The sequence below is a fragment of the Streptopelia decaocto genome, assembly GCF_964273445.1.
Source record: "Streptopelia decaocto genome assembly, chromosome: 8".
NCBI lineage: Eukaryota > Metazoa > Chordata > Aves > Columbiformes > Columbidae > Streptopelia > Streptopelia decaocto.
Window position 1 is genome coordinate 19,268,457 of NC_138662.1, and position 20,062 is coordinate 19,288,518.

General features: G+C 55.5%; 1 protein-coding gene across 2 annotated transcripts in view; it reads right to left on the minus strand.

Moving 5' to 3' along the window:
* Nucleotides 1-20,062, minus strand: part of PLXNA1 (plexin A1) — a 116,004-nt gene that overhangs the window by 21,546 nt on the left and 74,396 nt on the right. For both annotated transcript variants that reach the window (XM_082060075.1, XM_082060076.1), the window contains exons 11-22: nt 15,196-15,292; nt 14,152-14,342; nt 11,722-11,873; nt 10,794-10,914; nt 10,352-10,488; nt 9,673-9,840; nt 8,541-8,634; nt 7,844-8,083; nt 7,544-7,687; nt 6,615-6,849; nt 5,163-5,305; nt 1,707-1,963 (exon numbers count right to left, since the gene is read on the minus strand). In XM_082060075.1, the coding sequence (XP_081916201.1) occupies nt 1,707-1,963; nt 5,163-5,305; nt 6,615-6,849; nt 7,544-7,687; nt 7,844-8,083; nt 8,541-8,634; nt 9,673-9,840; nt 10,352-10,488; nt 10,794-10,914; nt 11,722-11,873; nt 14,152-14,342; nt 15,196-15,292 (1,979 nt within the window). The remainder of the gene's footprint in view (nt 1-1,706; nt 1,964-5,162; nt 5,306-6,614; nt 6,850-7,543; nt 7,688-7,843; nt 8,084-8,540; nt 8,635-9,672; nt 9,841-10,351; nt 10,489-10,793; nt 10,915-11,721; nt 11,874-14,151; nt 14,343-15,195; nt 15,293-20,062) is intronic.

The window sequence follows — 20,062 nt, forward strand, 5'->3', positions numbered from 1 at the left end:
ATACTCATGTGAAGTGCCACCACCCGAGCTCCAGCGGATATTTGTCTTTATCTGCAACAGAGCCAGATGCCACAGCAGTGGGGGGATTATCCAATAACAAAATAAATAAATAACAGCTTTCCCCGGTTAGATCAATGTTAATCCAGTTGCCCTGGGCGGTAAGCACACTGTCGCACCCAGCAGCAGGGCTAATCCAAAGGATGGAGCAGCACGGCCCTCCGCACCGCTCACTCCGCACCACGGCTGCAGGAAGAGCAAAGTTTCTTTGTTAAATATCACTCAGGGATGCACAAGCAAGGTCCCGGCCAGGGGACCTCACCCCTGTCCTAAGCAATGGCTTCTGGAGCTCTGTGGCTGGGGACCAACAGTCCTTGTGCCACCAGCTCTCACTGCACTGGCACGGGCCGGGCTCTGCCCCATGGCTCCGCCACCACGGCTGCCGGCCTCCCCGCACTGCCTTTTATTTATATTTTATTGATTTACTTCATTCTGGAGCTTTGCTCTGATGGTAGCAGCTTCATGATGCTCTGAGAGCCCCAGGAGCTGGAAGCACAGTTTAAATATTTCAGTGAAGCCTGGTGGTGTGGAGGGTCAGAGAGAAAGGAAGAGCCAAAGGATGCGCTCGGGGAACAGGAACGGGAACAGGGGTTGGCACCTCAAGATCCACCCCTCTCCTGGCCAACCCCAGCTCTGCCCCGCATCCCCCCCGGCACATTGCTAATGAGGTGCTTTGAGAAATTATGGCCAACCTTGTAATTGATAAATGAAGCAGAGAAATTAAGAAAGCAATGTGCCTAAAGAAACCAGCTGAGGGGAGGTAGCAGAGATGTAACCGGGACCAGCTCACATCTGTGTCTTCTCCCCAGGGCCAGGCACACAAACCCCAACTTTGCCATGAACATCAATTGATGTCTGAAAGATGCTCTGGTTTTCTTGACCCCTTCTGATGACATGCCACCCCTGTGGCTCTCGGCCATCCCTGCACCTTTGCTGGAGCCTGGTGGCACCAGACTGATAGAGGCACAGATGGGGAAGCCTGGCGCAGCGTGAGAAGAGAGAAGATGGCACGGAGGGCCTCGAGCTGCGCTGGTGGAGCTTATTAATTGTTTTTGTTCAGTACTTGGTGTATCTTTCAATATTCATCAGCCCGTGATGAAGGAGAGCTCAGAGCTATTGTTAAATATTGATGGGCCAGGCAGACTCAGGCAGGGCTTGGCAGGCTGCCTCCCTCTCGCACTCCCCTCCCAGCCCCGGCGAGACTCCCAGCTTGCGAAGATCTACTTGGCTTTCCCAGGAAAACCCCCATGTGCCAGGCAAGGTGGGCAATCCCTGAGGAATCACAGAATCAGAGAATAGTTTGGGTTGGAAGGGACCTTCCCAGCTCCCCCAGTGCCACCCTGCCATGAGCAGGGACATCTTCACCAGCTCAGGTTGCTCAGAGCCCTGTCCAGCCCGGCCTGGGATGTCTCCAGGGATGGTTCATCCACCACCTCTCTGGGCAACCTGGGACAGGGTCTCACAACCCTTCTCATCCTTGCATGCAGACAGGCAAGCAAATGCTTGACCACGGCCCCAGTGCCGACATTGCCACAGCCAACACCAAACCCACCACTGACAGCATCCCTAAAGGACACCGGCTTGTGTCCACAAGCTCAGAAGAGCCTGGGCACTGTCCCACAGCTTCAGCCTCTCGGATGGTCACTCACCTCCGCAAGAGCAGCTTGGGGTGGTTCTTACTCTCCAGGTTCTTCTCGATGAGGTCAGAGAGGAGCTGCTTCAGCACGCCCGTGGCATACTCCATCTCGCCCTGCAGTGCCGTCATGATGAGGGACGCCACGTTGCCACGGTCCCGCATGGAGAAGCTCCTCTGAGCCTCCAAAGTGCGGATGAAGGTCAGCAAGAAGTGCTTCTTGTTCAGGAGCTGCCCAAAGAGGGTCAAGGACTTCTCCACATTCGCCTGGACCTGCAAGGATAGAGCAAAGCTGGGAGACGGGCACGAGGGTGAGGGCAACAGGAAGAAAGTGTCTGGACTGCACAAGGTGCTGGATTCACCCTCACCTCCCAAGAGAAAAGGATGAAAAAGGGTCAAAAATCAGCTGGATTTGCTGTCTCTATACAACCGAGCTTCCTCTTAGGTGATCAGCCTCAGAAGTGTTGTCTGGTTTGTAATATCTCAGCATCAAGTTAACACAGTCTCAGGGCATTGATGTGTAGATACATATATATGTGTGTGTGTATATATATATATATATATATACACACACACAGTTGCATACAAAGACTCTCCCACGCATGTGCAGGCACACACATGCACTTCCCTCCCATAAACAAACACTCTTTCTCTCCCAAACACACACACACAAATTATCATTTTCAATTTCAACTAACAAGCAGCTCAATTCCCACCCAAGTGACTGCAACACGCGCTTCAGGTATCGCACAGAGAGCAAACAAAGCCACGGCCCTGAGCTCTGCCAGCAGCAAACCCACCTGGTTTTGCAGGGCTGGACTTCAGACAGAGAAACTAATAGCAAAAACCTGGCTCTGCCCCACTGCAGACACAGCCTGGAAATACTCCCTTTCCTCTTGAGATGTTTGAAGGTGCATTTCTGGCCATGTTTGACCATGCAGGACCCAGCAGGGATGGGGCCGGGATGTTTTTATCCCCGCACCGCCAGTGTCAGCCGAACTCTGGTCAGCACTGAGCACATTTCTTACCAGAAAAGACCATTTTTACAACACCGTTTCCCATTAGAAAAGATGGTTTCCTCTGAATAAAAGCCTTGCTGTGATAAAATGTCAATTTTAATGATTTTTTTATTTTTTATTTTCCCCCCTTGTCTTCCTGATTGGGAGAATAAGTGAAAAATTTCATTTCATGTCGATATTTGGAGACAAAACAACACTTTTCATTTCAAAACACCAACTCAATGTGAAGAACAGAGTTTTGACACATCAAATCATTTCGCTTCAATCAAAACTTTGGATCGTTGCTCTTTTGTTCAGCAAAATATCTCACGGTTGCCACTTCCCCCTCCAAAATGCCATTTCCCGCCCAGACCTTGTCACTTCTGCCGCACAAGCCCCAGGTGCCACGTGTCCCCTCACTGTCACCCTCATCACCCAGGTGAGCAGGGAGCATCCCAGAAGGGTGATGGAGTGACAAACCCTCTTTGTCCCTATCACACCCCATGAGCAAGCGTGTGGCTCAACTTCCCTTACTGCAGTTCAGAGGATAAACACCCTGCTAGGAACATAAATGCTTAAAGTATATTTTCCTGGAGTCCCTCCCTCCAGACTAAGGAGGGACCTCAACGCAGTGACGCTCAGGCAGATGCGTGAGGTTCAGCGGCATCGGCTGCTCCCTCTGGGGATGCAAAGATGCTGGTTGTTTCCTCAAGCACGGGAAGACCCGAGAGCCAGCTGGAGCTCAGGGGCTGCACTGGGGACCTACCAGCCCCCCCAGTAAAACCGGGGCAGAGGGAGATGTGCTGCATCCCCACCCCTGCACACAGCTGGTGCTTCTGCAGTCAAGACCAGGCAAAGGAGATCACAGGATGAGAGGTTTTCTCCCTTCAGCAGGGCAACAGCATCTTGATAAGATGCAAAATGGGTCCTGCCCTGCCGTGATCATCCCGTTGGAGCCACAGTGGGACACGAAACCCCCAAAACAAGAAGCACAGCAATGCCTGAGCCCCCCACATGCCTGTTGCCTCGCTGGGCCCTTGTGTTTAACTTGCTGATCATTAGAAGAAATAAATGAATAATACAAATTAAATATTTAATTAGGCTTAAATTTGCACAAAGCAACAAACCTCCCCCCCAAACTTAAAGAGGAGGGGAGCTGGTACCGACAGCCTGATGCTCGCTGCGGATTAGCGTGTGCGTGAGCAAGCGCCGTTTCCTTCCCATCACTTGCAATAGCTAATGTTACACTCTGAGTAAAGAGACAAATAAAAGCAAACCTGATTAAATTATATGAAGCTTACACAACTGTAGTTGCTTTATTTAATCTCTTTTGGGGATTTTTTTTTTCTTCTCCTTTGCAACTTTAACTCCTTGTTTCCCAGGCCAGGCTGAGCTGGCGTGTTCTATTGAGTAGGATGTTTTGAATTAGGAGCTGGAAGTGGACAAACTCCCACCCAGCCTGTCGCGGCCAATGCAAAATTCCTCCTCCCATGCTGTTTTTGATACCCTTTCCACCCCTCTCTCTTTAGGGAAAATCCTTTAGAGCAAGAGCAGAGGTGAGAGGAGAGCCAGGCGTTTGCACAGCCAGGAAGGGCTGTGCCCCAGGGACGGCTCCGCTCACGCCTGCTGCGGCTCCGAGCATCCGGAAACCCGAGCTGCGAGGGGAAATCCATGGAAACGGGTTCCCCGGGGGAAATCCATGGAAACGAGGTCCCTGCCACCCTCTGGAGTGTGGATTAGGGAGCAGGGAAAGAGCAGGCGGAGCGCCAGGGCCCCGCGCTGCAGCCACGCTGGCGTACAACACCAGCACGTGTGCTCGCGGTTGGTAAGAGCTCGTTGTGTCGTAATTAGCGATCGTGCATCTTGCACCAGGGCCGATTACTTCTCCTAAATACATTGTGAAGCCCACGTCGACATTAATTACCGTGCCAGGTCAGCGGTGGGGGGAAGCTAAGGTGACCCCCCCTCCTTTCTCTAATCAAGAACAGCCTTGGCAGCCCAATGAATGAGAAGCCAATTGCTGTGCAATTGCATGCACTAAATGAAACAGCGGTGGGGAGGCCAGGGGAGGAGAGGGAGGTGGTTTGGGGAGCAGGGGAAGGATGCCAAGGATGGGTTCTGCATGGGGAAACAGAGCCAAGCAAGCAGGCAATGTTGGACAAGCCTGCTAGAAACGAGCGGCCGGTCAGGCATCAAACAAACCCAATTGAATAAAGCAAGTGCTGTAGAAAATGACAGCAGCAATGATATTAATATAAATATTGATATTAATGTCACAGAGAGCAGTAACCACTCAGCAGCAGGTCTGCAACTCGCCTCAGCCGACACGTGGCGAGATGCTCTTTGCTGCACCAGCACATGACCAAAACATCTCTCCGGCCCTACGCCTGGAGAACGGGGACTTGGACTACGTAAGGGCACATCCCCGGCATGAAACACTACAGGGACAGAGAGACAGACAGACAGACCCACACCTCCATCTCCTTCAGCACAGGATGGTCTTCTATCCCCGGGAAGAGAACCCGCATGGCGTAGGTGCGGTAATCCAGAAAGGGGATGCCAGCCCCGTCCAGGTCGTTGGTCAGCTCGTTAATGTCCGTCTGCAGCTCAGCAAAGGCTGGGGTGGGAAAAGGAGAATTAATTAATATATATCACAGAGTCCCGGCACAGAGTTGGCACCCAGCCACCATGGGTGGGACCCCCCCAAGGTGTGAATTGGCTCTGCATCCCTCCCGCTCCACAGGCTGTGATCGCTGTCCCAATCACACAGATGGAGAAACTGAACTGTGGAGGGTGGGGGTGACTTCCCCAGAACAAATCCAGCGGCAGATCGGGGAACAGGACCACCAGGTCCCACGGGGCTCAGATCTCCCCTGCTCAGCACTCGCAGCCTCCCAGGGGTGATGGGGGCAGCAGGGAACAGCAAGGCTTGAACAAAGCCAGAGCTTCTGGGGGAAAACATTAGCCTAAACCACAAAAATGTCCTCATTTCTTTTTGACCTAAATACTACTGGAGAGAAGAGCTTGAACACACCCTTCCTGGCACCTCCCGATCCGAACAGAGGCAGCCGCGACTCCCAGGGGAACGCGATGCGGGGGGAGTCCTGAACCTTTAATTGCACCTACAGGGAAAAGCTGACGGGAGAGGAGTCCTGGAGATGCACCAGGGAAAGGGGTTGGCGGCGGGGGGGAGAAAACCCTCAGAAAAATCAAATTAACGGCACTTTAAAGGGAGCTGAAAGCCAGGCAGAGGACTGCAGGCTTGTCAGCCTGATGAGAAAAAACAAACCGTCAGCTTGAAAGGCGTGCTATCTTATCTGTAACTAGTGGGACTAGAAAAGAGAAAAGGCAGGGAAGAGATTGTGCCTTTTAATTAAAAGCAGATCCTTTTATCTGCCAGCTGTGGAAGACAAGACACCATCCCCTCCACCAGCTCCCTCCCCTCTCCCTGTCACCGGTGCCATCCGCAGGCATGCGTACGGATGGGGACTGGGGGGTGCAAAGGGTTTTTTCTTTCTTCCCCTGTTTTGTTCTCCTGTTTTCAGTGGCTGCTCCACCCGCAGCACCCAGGGTGGCTGTGGCTGCCAGGGTCAGCGCCTTGGGAGCCAGCTCAGGGCAATTAGGTTTTATCAGCAGGATCATACAAGGAATTCTGTCCAACTTCACAGCATACGTCTGTCACATAATGAGAGACCGACAGCCCACTCGCAGGCAGCCCTTGCTACTCCTCCTCATTCTCTTTTCTCCCATTTGGACACATGGAGGGGAATTCTTCAACCAGAAAAAACCCCAGATTCTACCCAAACTGAGTATGCTTCCTCTGACAAAGCAGCTTTACCCATTCCCTCTCTGGAAGGCAGTGGGAGCACACTGAGAATGTATGAAACTCTACAAGACCCCCTGTTAGCAGCACAGGGATCCCTCACCCTCTTTGCACTCCAGGGCCACCCGGGACTCCAGGTTGTCCATCTGCAGCTGGAGGCGTTTCAGGGTCCGGTCGGCATCCCGGGATTTGCGCTTGTAGGCGATGAGGACAATGATGATGATGAGGAGGAGCAGCCCGCCCCCACCGCCGATCCCGATGATGGCGGGTAGGGTGAGCAGGCTGTCCGAGTAGATCTGCAGCGTCCCCGGGGAGAACTCGAACCCTCCAGCCTTAATCTGTGCCATGGTGTGGAAAAAAAAGGACCTGGTGTCAAGGGGTATGTGCCCAGGGCAGCCCTCCCGACCGTGCCTGCTGTGCTGGGAACTGGGGTGACTCCAAGAAGGATGCGGAAAAATGCTGGGATGGCAGGAGGTGGTCCCAAGCAGCGTGGCACGTTTTAATGGGATGCAGGACACACGCTGCTGGAGCAGGCAGAGAGTTTGATGTCTCATTCAGACAACACTACCAGTAACAGATGGGATATGAAGCAAGTTCCCCCATGGGTGGGGAACCTTGGTGGGGACCATGCTGGGTCCTTTTCAACTTGGCAGGGTCCTGGAGCACGAGCACCGCTGCGCTACAACCCCACAAACAAAGGGCATGAGCCAGCATGGGGGGAAAGGGGTGGGGAACCCCCCCAACATGGCACCCAGCGAGGAAGGGAGGTTGTTGGCAGGGGCCACACAGGGCACAGGAACACCTGGCGGAGCGTGCCAGGGAGGGGACAAAGTATTTGGTCCTACCAAACACGTCATTAGGGAAAGCAACACTCAGGGAGCAGGAAGAAGACACCTGAGGATGCCCCTGTATGGGCACCAACCACCTGGTCCTCATCCAAGTATGAGTGCGCAGCAGGGCTGGTGCCAGGATAACAACTGAACCTGTGACACACGGGACACGAGAAGCAAAGACACCGGTGGTGGTGTTTACCGTGACTTTGTGCTGGCCGGTGAGGTTGGGGGACTCGCACAGGAGCTGGGTCTCGGAGACCGTCAAGGTGCAGGGAGTGTCGCCGATCAGCACCGTGTAGTTCAAGCGGGAGTTCCCAGCAGCCGGCGGGAGCAGGTTCCTGCCCTTTGAGGGAACAAGGAACGAGATAATCAGTTCTCATGCAACAGGGAACACTTAAAAAACCCCACATATAGTAAATTTGTGCTCTCACAGTGCAGGACTTTTTGCCAGGAGAGACAAAAAGCCACCTACATGTAGGGACATGTCCCTACCCCTTACCTTGAGGATAAGGGGTGAGCTGGGCTTCAGCTCCAGCATCCCTGTGGGGCTGAGAAGCTCGAAGACAGGGTCTGGGTAGTAGACGAAGTTGGTGGTGTTGACGATCAGCAGGGCCTGGACATTATCCATGATGAAACCAATCTCATCCGGGCGGTCGCCGAGCTCTGGTGGTCTCCGCAGGGGGTTGTCGATGGAGGGCGCATAGCACACCATGGTGGTGTCGTTGTAGACAGTGCAGTTCTGCAGGAGACATGGAGCGACGTGAGAACCTGATCCCGACAGAGAGGCCAGGATGGGACCCCACAAGGACACCCTGCAAGCAGCAGCTCTGGACACAGGGTTCAGAGTTGGGATCTCCTGTCCTGTGGTGTAACATCCACAGGTATCACAATCCACTCCAGGGCAGAGAGAGACTCCTGTCTGCAATGGATGTGTGAGGGATGACAGGTGGGAGCTTGCAGACATCCCACAAACCTCCCATCAGCTTTGCACGCTCAGATCTCAACCCTCTCTGGGCAGCACCAGGCTGGAGACCCTGCAGGGACATCGATGCCTCCCTTGGGGTGGCATCCTGGACCTCGGCCCTTCCACACCATCACACCTGATGGGTAAGGGATACGCTTTCCACCCTGCGTTGCACAGGACAGGATTCCCTCCTCCATGTGCCCTGCCCCCAGTCCCAGCCAGCACCACTTACGTTCTCCCTTTCAGAGCTGGAGTACTTGGCCCGGATCCTGGGCTCTTTGATAGTGGCCAGGTTGGTGCCAGTCACGGTCAGCAGTGTCCCACCGCTACAGACATGGAGACAAGGGGTTACAAGAGGCAGCTTGGCACTGTGTCCCCACTTTTGGGAGGAAAGCATAGTAAAATACTGGAACTGGCTGCCCAGGGAGGTGGTGGATTCCCCATCCCTGGAGACATCCCAGGCCAGGCTGGACGGGGCTCTGAGCACCCTGAGCTGGTGAAGATGTCCCTGCTCATGGCAGGGGTGGCACTGGGGGAGCTGGGAAGGTCCCTTCCAACCCCAACTATCCTGTGATTCTATGATCCTCACCAGCCAGACACCCATCTGCCTCAGGCCAGGTGAACCACAAAGCCCTCAGGACATCTTATCCCACTGTCAAACCATCTCAACTGACTCAAGAGACCAACTAGAGAGACAAACCCTGCCTAATTAATATTAACATCCCACCCCGTGTCCAGGTTTGGGGTCTGAAGACAGCTCCCAACCTAAAGAAGACCATTATGGGAAAGCATCCTGAGGAGAAGCAGGTCATCTCTGTCATCCCCTTCACTGCCACACAGGCGGAGAGGGCACCAGGGCAGGTTGAGACCCGCTGGTTTTTCTCCACGGTTTGGTGTTAAAAGCCCTGCGGTCCCGGTGAGCTCGGCCATGCCCCCGGGGAGCTCGCTCCTCAGCAACACCCTGGGGGAGGTTTCTCTTGGTGCTAACGCTTAATGGATTCCTTTGCCTCCTCTCCAGCCAATTCAAACCTTTTAGAAAAATATGTAAACATTTTGAAAAAAAAATAAATAAAACAACCCGATGGGAAATATTTTAATTTCATTCACTGCCGCCAAATGTCAAGCTGAAATTAAGCAGATCCAAAGCGCTCTCTGCTTTTGCCCCCTGCCAGGCTGAGCACTGCAGGCCAGGAGTTAGCAGGGCCTTGGTGCCAAACCACTGCTCATGGTGCTTGTCACATCTCTTGAGCACGGCCCAGCAGCAATCGCAGCAGCACGGGGATGTACCCATCGGGAGCGGGGATCGGTATGGAAAACAGCCCCCCTGCATCCCCCAACCTCCCTGTGGGCACCCCTTGGTTCACCTGTTGATGCTCCACTCGGGATCGATCTTCTGGATGGTGGGGTCCTCCGTGTAGTTGTACTTCACCTCTGGGTTGCTCAGCTCGGCGCGGTTGATGTTGATGAGGATGGGGGAGCCGCCGGGGGTGTGCCCGGGGGGCGTCCTGCACCGGATCTCACGGGCGCTTCTCCTGGAGCAGAAATGCAGAACCTGTCAGTGCTGGGGCAGGAGGGGTCAAGGCGGACCAGGGGTGGCCAATGCTGCCCGTGAGCCACCTGCCCCTCACCCTGCTGAAACTCCAGACAGGTCAAAGAGAGAAAAGGAGGAAAAAACGAAAAAAAAAAAAAATCCAGGCAATGAAACAAAAGGCAGTTGGGAGAGGCTGAACAGCTCCTGAGCGTTCCCATTGCGCGGCTGCTGCAAACAGCAGCGATTAGGGCTGATAACCAGTAATTACCACAGGAAAATATTTAAAGAGCCGCTCCATTATCATCCCTAATCTAAAAATTATCCACTTCATGCCTCAGGGCTTTGTGCTTTTAGAGAAAAATCCCTGTTCTTTGGGCTCTTCCTGCAGGCTCTGACACACAGAGGATTCTTGTGGAGATGCCTCCAGCCGCCCGCAGGGTTTGGCTCCCAGGGTCCCTCCCGGCTCCAGAGGTGCCCAGTGTGCATCTCCCACCACCCTTCGTGCCTCTCACCATGAAAAAGCACAGGGCCGTCCCCCGATGGTGACAGAGACATTGCTGCCGGCGTTGAGGTGGCTGCCTTCGATGGCGATCCAGGTGCCACCAGAGAGAGGGCCCCGGGCTGGGACCACACGGGAGAAAGTGGGCGTCTGTCAAAGGAAAAGAGCATCCCCGGTGTCAGGGGGGTTGGGGACCAAAACCCATGACCCCAAGCAAATGGGGGTGGAATGGTAGAGGAGAAGGACCCATGGGACAACGGTGGGACACGATGCTGAGGGCTGGCAGTGCCACCAGGACTGTGGGCAGCCTCAGAGAAATTCAACCAGCATTACCAAATGCCCACCCAAAGCATCCCTGTTTGCCCCCCAGGGAAACAATGGCCAATTGTCCAGTTCACCCAGAAAACCACCCCAAGTGACCCGGGACCAGCCCTGTCCCCTGGCACGGCGCTTACCACAAAGGTGAAGCTCTTGGGGGACGTGGCCCGGTAGCTGGGCGAGCAGTCGCGGATGCACACTTCCACCCGCACCTCGTGGACCTTGCTCGGACTGGCATCTCCGATTTCGCACACGATCCTAAGGGATGCAGGAAGGAGCACTCAGTGCCCCAGCACCGAGACACTCCCTGTGCCAAGATGGGGACGAACCAGGTTCAAGAAAGTGACAGGTTTGGCACCAAGCAAAGGTCCCAGGTGTCAGTAGGATTCATGAGAAACCAAGGTAGTGACACCCGGTACAGGAAAGACTGTTGGAGAGGGGCTAGAGAAATGATCCAAGGCTGAACAGCTCTGCTGGGAGGACACGCTGAGAGAGCTGGGGTGTTCAGCCTGGAGAGGAGAAGCTCCGGGGAGACCTTATTGCAGCCTTTCTGCACTTAAAAGGGACCTACAAGAAAGATGGGGACAGACTTCTGAGCAGGGCCTGTTGTGACAGGACAAGGGATGATGGTTTTAAACTAAAGGAGGGGAGATTCAAGCCAGACATGAAGAAGAAATTGTTGCTCCTGAGGGTGGTGAGAGCCTGGCCCAGGTTGGCCAGAGAGGTGGTGGATGAACCATCCCTGGAGACATCCCAGGCCAGGCTGGACGGGGCTCTGAGCAACCTGAGCTGGTGAAGATGTCCCTGCTCATGGCAGGGGTGGCACTGGGCGAGCTTTGAAGGTCCCTTCCAACCCAAACCAGGGCACTGCCAGCCCTGGAGAGAGCTTACCCAAAGCCGTGGAGCTCCTCCCAGAGTGACCACAACCAGCAGGCACTTCTCTCCCAATTCAGACCAGTCAGCTCCACACCTTCTGCAGCCTTGGGCGGTGTTTGAGCACCAGCACCCCTGTCCCCCACCTGCCGCGGTGACCTGGAACACACCCACCCCTCGTCGGGCACTTACTGCTCAGCACTGATGTACTCGCTCTCGATGGGGATGCACATCACTTTGCCGACTCGAACGCCCCAGCGAACATCTTCAAACTTCAGGCCCAGGTTCTCCCCAGTGATGGTCAGACGGGTCCCTCCTTGTCTGGGGCCGGTCTCAGGTGACAGCTAGAAGAGAGCACAGCCCATCAGCTGAGAGAGCGGAGCCATGGAGACACCTCACTCAGGCAGCCGTGGGATGCGTGTTACTCCCCCACAAGCTGCAAGAAGCAGATGGGTGATGACAAATGCCAACACATCTGTAAAGAGACCACGAGTGGGAAAGAACTCCCAAATGACAGTCACATCCACAAATCCCCCAGAAACAAGCCAAGAGGTACCAGATGTGTCCAAGAAGAGGACTGGTATTTGGCCACCCCGCTGCAGGCAGAGTTGCCTCGCAGGTGACAAGGACATGGATTGGAAGGAGACAGGGCAGCATCAGTCACGACTCCGGATGAGCCAGTGAGGAAGAACATGGAGGTCCCCACACCCAAGATGTCCTCAAAGCAAAAAGCATCTCCACCAGGTCTCCGTGCATGGCAGGCAGCAGGGAGAAGGGTTTTTGGCAGGCAGCAGGGAGAAGGGTTTTTCTCCACCAGCAAACCCTGTGCCAAGGCCAGCTGGGAAGGGGGGGACCTCACACCCTGGTGCTGCACCTCATTTACCAGGATGATGCCCAATAAAGCGGGCGGGTGTGGTGTGACAGCCGGCGGCGGGCTGAGGGGTGACAGGAGGCGTGGGCCCGTGGCTGCTTCCAGCCAGGCAATCACAGGCAGCTTTACACCAGCGCCCACCTGCAGCACTAAGTGGGATGAATGGCAGGGCTCTGTGCCCCTGCTGGGACTGAGGACAGGGCTGGGTGACACTGGTGACACTGGGATGGAGCAGGGGAAACGGCAGCCGCAGGCAGCAGATTGGTTCCTGATGCACCTGAAATTATTGCAAAATTTGACAATGACTCAGGGCAGGAGAGCTGCTACTGAGGCTGGACACCATCAGCTGCTGGGAGTGGTGTGTCACACAATCACAGCCTCGTTGGGGTTGAAGGGACCTCTGGAGATCATCCAGTCCAACCCAGCTGCTAACACAGCGTCACCAGAGCAGATCACACAGGGTCGCATCCAGACAGGCTTGAATGTCTCCAGAGAAGGAGACTCCACAACCTCTCTGGGCAGCCTGGGCCAGGGCTCCGGCATCTCGAAGTATACAAGTTTCTCCTCATATTCAGAGGGAACCTCCTGTGTTTCAGTCTGTGCCTGTTGTCCCTCACCCTATTGTTGGGCATCACTGAAAAAGATTCTGGTCCATCCTTTTGACACCCACCCTTAAGATATTTATCAGCATTTATAAGATCCCCTCTCAACTTCTCCAGGCTGAACAGCCCCAGCTCTCTCAGTCTTTCCTCATCAGAAAGATACTCCAGACCCCTCGCCATCTCTGTAGCTCTCTGCTGGACTCTCTCCAGTATGCATGGATGCCTGCAGCCCTGGTCACAAGAGGACAGGGCACATCCTACAGTGAGGCCACCTTGGGCCACCCCCGGTATGACCCAGCCACTGTGACTTCTGCTCCCACCATGCCCAGGGGCCCAGCTTTGGGAAGTTCAGCCCTAACCATCATGAGAAGCCACAGGAGACAGGGAGCCCTGCAGCCCCACACATCCTCGTAGGGATGCAGGCTCTGGGGTTCAACCCTGCTCCCCAAGAACAGATCCCTTCTCCTGCCAGTGCTCCAGCAGGCAGCTTCTCAGGCAGCACTCCTTGCAGGCAGGGACGTGTCCAGGGGAGGTGTCACCCCCATGTCCCCATGCCGCTGCCACCCTGCAGACCCCAGCACCGGTACGCTGCGAGAGGCAGGCAGCAGCGCGGAAGGCACGACTCTCATTTCCAGCTTCCATCAGATAAGACACTGAAACCCAAACAGATCAGATCCTGCACTAAGACTCCAGTAATTAACACTGTTGAGGCTTGGCCAGTGTGGGTAAACAGAAGGTATCCGGCAGAAATACCCACCAGTCCCTCCTCGAGCGCTCGGAGCCCGTCCTGACAGGCATGTGAACATTAATATACACAATCTTATTAAACAAAGGTCATAAAAGCTGTCAGGAAAGGGCGATGATGAACTATCGATGCACACATGGCGACAAGAGGAGCAACCCAGAGCTGTGGCTTTCCTGGGATGCTCCATCCAAATGCAGGAGGAGCGGTGGGAATCTCGGAGACAGGCCAGAAAACCCAGGTCACGGGAGTGATGGAGAGAGGATTTTAGCCTTGGAAATTAAAGTGGCGACAAGAGATACTCAGTCCTAAACATCAAGTAGATTTGGCTGCTGTGATGTGCCACCGGAGAGCCCTATCCCCACCCACCTCCCAATCCATCTCCCATCCCCTCCATCCCCACATACCTTGGTGATCTTGGGGTCGGTGCAGCGGCTGTTCCCGCTGCTGGCGTGCATCCAGCTGCTCTCGTAGGCCAGGCAGTGCTGCCGCAGCGAGCAGCGTCTCTCCGACACGCACCAGCCGCACTCGAAGCGCGGGTCGGCCTTGAGGCACAGCCCGCAGCTCTCCCGCAGCGCCGAGCACTTGTACAGGTGGGCTGCAAGGGCAAGAGGAGCTGGGGGTCAGCGCAGCCCACCCAGCCTGTGGCTTACAGAGTTGTATAAAATACAACTTTAATCTAACGGTTGGGGTTGGAAGGGACCTCTGCAGATCATCCAGTCCAACCCCCCTGCTAACGCAGGGTCACCAGAGCAGATCACACAGGATCACATCCAGGTGGGTTTGAATGTCTCCAGAGAAGGAGATTCCACAACCTCTCTGGGCAGCCTGGTCCAGGCTCTGGCATCTCAAAGGAAAGAAGTTTCTCCTCACATTCAGAAGGAACCTCCTGTGTTTCAGTCTGTGCCCATTGCCCTCATCCTGTCATTGGGCACCAGTGAACAGAGTCTGGTCCATCCTCTTGACACCCACCCTGGAGATATTTATCAGCATCAATAAGATCCCTCTCAGCTTGTCTTTTCCAGGCTGAGCAGACCCAGCTCTCTCAGCCTTTCCTTATAAGAAAGATGCTCCACACTCTTCATCATCTTTGCATCTTGCCTCTCAACTCTCTCCACTAACTCCTTGTCCTTCTCAAACTGGGGAGCCCAGAAGGGGACACAGTACTCCACATGCAATGAGAGAAGAGGCCCCATTCTCACCCCACCACTGCATGCATGCCACCAGCTCCTGGGGGAGAAAACCCCCATGAGCAGGAGGCACCAGCACCCTGGACTCAAGGCCACAGCAAAGCTTTAGGTTTTCTCCCAAAGCTTCTTGGAGCAAAGCCTCTTGTTTAGAAAGCGGCTGATGGATGCAGCCAGGGTACTGCTCCCGCCCCGAGGCCCCGTGCAAACCGCGGTCAGGGGGATGAAGAACAGTGGGGGACCCCCGTCCCATCTCTCACTCACCCTGGATGTTCTGGGGGTTGTCAATGACGAAGTTCCCATTCCAAACCACAGACAAGTTGACAGGTAGGTCGCTGATGTCGTTCCCTTCGTAGAAATACTGCCAGAGGGGACAGAAGGAGGGAAAGCCTGTTAATCCATGAGGCAAAACACCTTGGTGAGGGGCACAGAGAGGCGTACGACTCCATTCTGTGGATGTCTCCTACCAACCCAGAGGAGAGGGATGTGGGTCTGGTTCCCACAGAGGGGACAGAGCCAGGTGCCAGCCTGGTGCCACGCCAGCCCTCAGAAAGGTCTTGGGAGAACATCCCTGTGCTCCCCACCCACCCCACTCCCAGCCCCACACCGTGTTTGGCCGTCAGCTGTAGAATCATAGAATGGCCTGAGCTGGAAGTGACCCACAAGGATCACTGAGTCCAGCTCCTGTCCATGCACAGGACAACCCCAAAATACCTTGCTCCAGGACCAGCATCACCACCCCATCCCCTGCTACCACGCAGGGAGGTGACACACTGTGGGATCCTGTCCCCCCAGCTCCAGGGGACCCCAATCTCAGGCCCCAGCACCCCCTGTTGTCCAGATGATCCCACCTCCGTTGGTCCTTCCAGCCCAGCCAGCACCTCCTCCCTACCCAAACCTCTCTTCCCCTGACTCGACACCCCAGCAGCCCTATCAATATTCTCCACACAGCCCCTGCACACAGGCGGAGAGGTTTAATCGATACGGAGGCAGGAAAGCAGTCGGAACCGTCCCTGACAGCTAATGACCTCCTCCGGCAAGAGATTCCCCGCTCCTCGCCGGAGAAAATGACAGGCGTGTCAGGAGAGATTAAATGAATGATTCATGGGTTGCTGGAGTTTGTTAGGGAGCGGCGGACGCGCCGGCAGCGGCTCACCCGGCCACAGCCCTGCCACCACCTCCAGCGTCACCTGTCACAGCCCCGGTGCCGTACCCGGAGGAGGTGCCCTCAGCATCTCCTCCCGCAGCGCCCCAGCTGCTGCCCCACAGAACATCTGTCCCAGCCAGCACCAGGGACCACGCTGGTGGGGCTGCTCTCCTCAGCCCCCTCCATGGGAGGCAGGGATGTGGCCCATGAGAGAAGTCAGCGTGCCCAGGTGGTTGTGGGAAGCAAGAGACGCTTAAATCCTTCTCACCTCACTCACCATCAAAGCTGGTCCCTCTTGTGCTGAGTATCTCCCAACCACCAGCATCACCAGCCACAGTCCAGCAGCAAACATGACACCAAACAGGGCACACATCCAATGTGAGTCATGGCTATGGCAACACACCCCTCCCTCATCCCCTCAATGTGTAAATGGGAGGCTAAGTCTCATCCTCAGGAACACCTCCACAGCTTTTGGGTGGTGGTCCTACACCCCGGGGTCACCCTGTCCAAAGGCAGTGGAGGAACGCTGCCACTCATCAACCACACACAGCGGTTGTAAGGCATGAGACATCCAACCACAAAGTCGACCCTTTCTTGAGCACTGAACAGCTCCACCGCTGTGTCCCCATCCCATCACCTCCTACGCAGCATCCCAGACACGGCACCTCTCGTGATGTTTCCTTGGAGGACCTTCAGCCACATCTCCACCACACCATCTGCAACCAGAGCCTCTCAGCAACATCCCCATCACCAGGCTTGGGAAGATGGAGCCAGAACCAGGTTGGGCATCCAGATCTGTTTCACCTTCCACTGTCCCACCGAGGACATGCCCGGCAGGACCACAACGAGGAGCTGGCCAGACCCGCGGCAGCGAGCAGAGCCCATCCCCTGGCAGCAGGATGGAACACGTGCTGGGGACGGCGGCAGCGGCGCCGGAGCAGAATTTCGCTGTGACGAGCCACGTGGCAGCGTAAGTGAAATTGGCATTTTCAATTTGTACTCTGACATGTCTCATTTGGGGCCCTGGCATCTCGGGAAGGCATCCAGCCTGCAGCTGTCCAAAACACTTATTTGCATCTCTCTGCCCCGGCTGCTTTTGGAAATTAGTTCTTCTGGGAGGGGGGTTGGAGGAAGAAGAATAGGGGGAGAGGGAGGGGGAGCATTAACTCTTCACACGCCAGCCCTGACACAACAATGCACGTGCACAAGAGACAGTGTCCCTCTGGGAAAGGCCACTGTGCAAAGGACGCTGGATTTGCTTCAGCGTGGAGCCAGATTGGATGGTGGGGAGCGGCCGGGAACACAGGGTGACATGGAGGGAGGTGGCAGACAAGAGCAAGAGTCGTGTCCCCGGCTGGTGTTCGCAGCTTGGGATCACTGAGGGAATGCGGATATCAGTGAAAAACGTGCCCTCGGTGCCTGCGTCTCCATCAGCAGAGATGGGCAGCGGGCCCGCCGCTGGGATGCCATCACTGATCCCAGTAGGATGCTGGAGCTGGAGCGGCAGCTTGGCTGCGTGCGGGCAGGAGCTGCGGCTGCAGGGGCTCAGGGCTCGGCCTCACGGGACACCGAGGGCCACCCCACCCCGCTCTCATTTCCAAAGCACCTCTTGTTTTGAAGGATGTTTTCAAAAGGCCTGATGGCAGCTGCTTGTGCCATAGCGTGGGCAGGAAGGTGCCATCCCCACCCCTGGGCACAGCCGGGAGGTGGCAGCAGCTCAGCCACGGCAGCTGAGCAAAGTAGCGGCCACTTCCTGGCCACAAAGGCCCCACAAGCAGTGGGGGTCAGGCAGGAGAGGTACCCACCAACCTGTCCGTCCCATGACAAGAGCCCACGGACTGCCAGCAGGTCATAGAATAGAATCATCGAATTGTTTTGGTTGGAAGAAACCCTCAAAATCATCGAGTCCAACTGTTAACCCACCCCTGGCACTACCCCATGTCCCTGAGAACCTCATCTTCTGTCCAACCCTCCAGGGATGGTGACTCCAGCACTGCCCTGGGCAGCCTGTTCCAATGCCCCACAGCCCTTTGGGGAAGAAATTGTTCCCCACATCCAACCTCAACCTCCCCTGGTGCAACTTGAGGCCGTTTCCTCTGCTCCTGGCGCTTGTTCCTGGGGAGCAGAGCCCGACCCCCCTGGCTCCAAGCTCCTTTCAGGCAGTTCAGAGATCAGAAGGTCTCCCCTCAGCTCCTGTTCTCCAGCTGAACCCCCCAGGTCCCTCAGCCGCTCCCATCACACTTGTGCTCCAGCCCCTTCCCCAGCTCTGTCCCCTTCTCTCAACTTTCCCATCCTGCTGGCTCCTCCCTGCTTCTAGCTAAGGGGCCGCTAAACATCCATTAAACACTTAACTGTTATTAACTTCCCAGTTAATCAATGGCTGTGGCTGGCAGCGAGCTGGGATGAGCTGCAGGAGGGGAGACTGGGGGGTGAGCAGGGGATGCCCCTACCCAGGCAACCTGGCTATCAGACCACATTTGACTCTACAAAGCCACCCAGGACCCCCTGGCTGTGCCACAGGATGATGTGGCACAGCCCTACAGCTGTCTCCAGGCCAAGCTATGGGAAAGGGATATTTGCTCTGGGAGCGAAACACAACAGGCACAGCCCTGAGTGCAAAGCAACAGCACCCAAGAGAGAAGCAGCACCCAAGGGAGAAGTGTGCTCCCCACAGAATGGGATGGGGGAAAAGGTGTCATAACTGAGTCGGCAGCAGAGATGTGAGCAGCTTGGCTCCTCACCTAACGCAGCCACAGCCTTGTCCATCTTTTCTGAAGAGCCCACAAGGCGAGTGTGGAAGGGCTGACAGAGGACCAGCAGCAGCCCCGCTGACCTGGACACAGCTATTCTCAGCAAGGTCTCCTTCTGCAGGAATGTGGTTCAGGAAAGAGGACTCCTCACCAAACGCTTCTCAAGGCTCTTCAACCAAAACTGAACTCAAGCATCTTGCCAAGTTGGACAACCTCGTGAGTGTCCCAGCTCCAATTGTCACACCTACTCCATTCCCATGAGGGGGATATGAGAGTTGTAGGTGCTACCACTCCAAAGGTCTCACATTTGGTTCCAGCAAGCCCACTGCTCACCCATCAGCAACGGGCACCCAGAGCCACCCACCTCCCCTTGGGGTGAGGGATTCAGCTCCCCAAGAAGGTGCCTCCAGGGAGCCGCGCTCCCAGGGGACAGAGCCACAGCAGCGAGGGGGCTCCCCAAATCTGGGGGCAGATCACACTGAGATGCACTTGGAGATGCTTCTGCAAGCGCCATGCCAACTAGCCAAGGCACTAGCCCTTCCCAGCCCAGACAAGGCAGAGTGGCCCCTGGGCTACCGCAACCCCCCTGGCCACGGGGCATCCACCCCACTGCAGCCACAACCTGCACAACCGCGAGGACGGTAATGGGGGGGCTGCCCCTCTGCCAGCAAACCCACACATCCAAACTTCCCTCGCAGCCCCCGCTCCCTCCCACATGCGCCGTCCCCCTGGGCTGCATTTCTGGAGGAGCGCTTGGGCTGCAGCTGTGTCCTATTTTTCTGTAGTTGATGACCTCAACTCCTTCCCCGCGCTACGGGGACGGCAGTAATGTACATCGCGTCTCGCCAGGGCTCAACTGCAATTCATCATTATTTTATCTGCTGGAATTTAATTGGATCCTATCAAACTCTCCTGATACTCCCTTTTCACTTTAAACACTGCTGCAGGAAAGATAAATGTAGGCACTGCTAGGACGGAGAGCGCGGCTTTGTTGGCGAACGGTGCTGGGGTTGTGGGCTCCAATCCTGCTTCCCTCTCCATGGCTGGTTAATTAGAGATACACATACTGGAGGTGTGAGGCGCTCAGAACAGGGCATGTGTGTATGATTTATGTTCCTCTATAAATACACCCTAGGCCTAGTAAAATACCGTCATCCACATAACGGCACAACTTGACAGTAACGCTTGGCCTCTGATTCTGGATCTCCTTTTAATATAAATCTCTTCCTGTCCT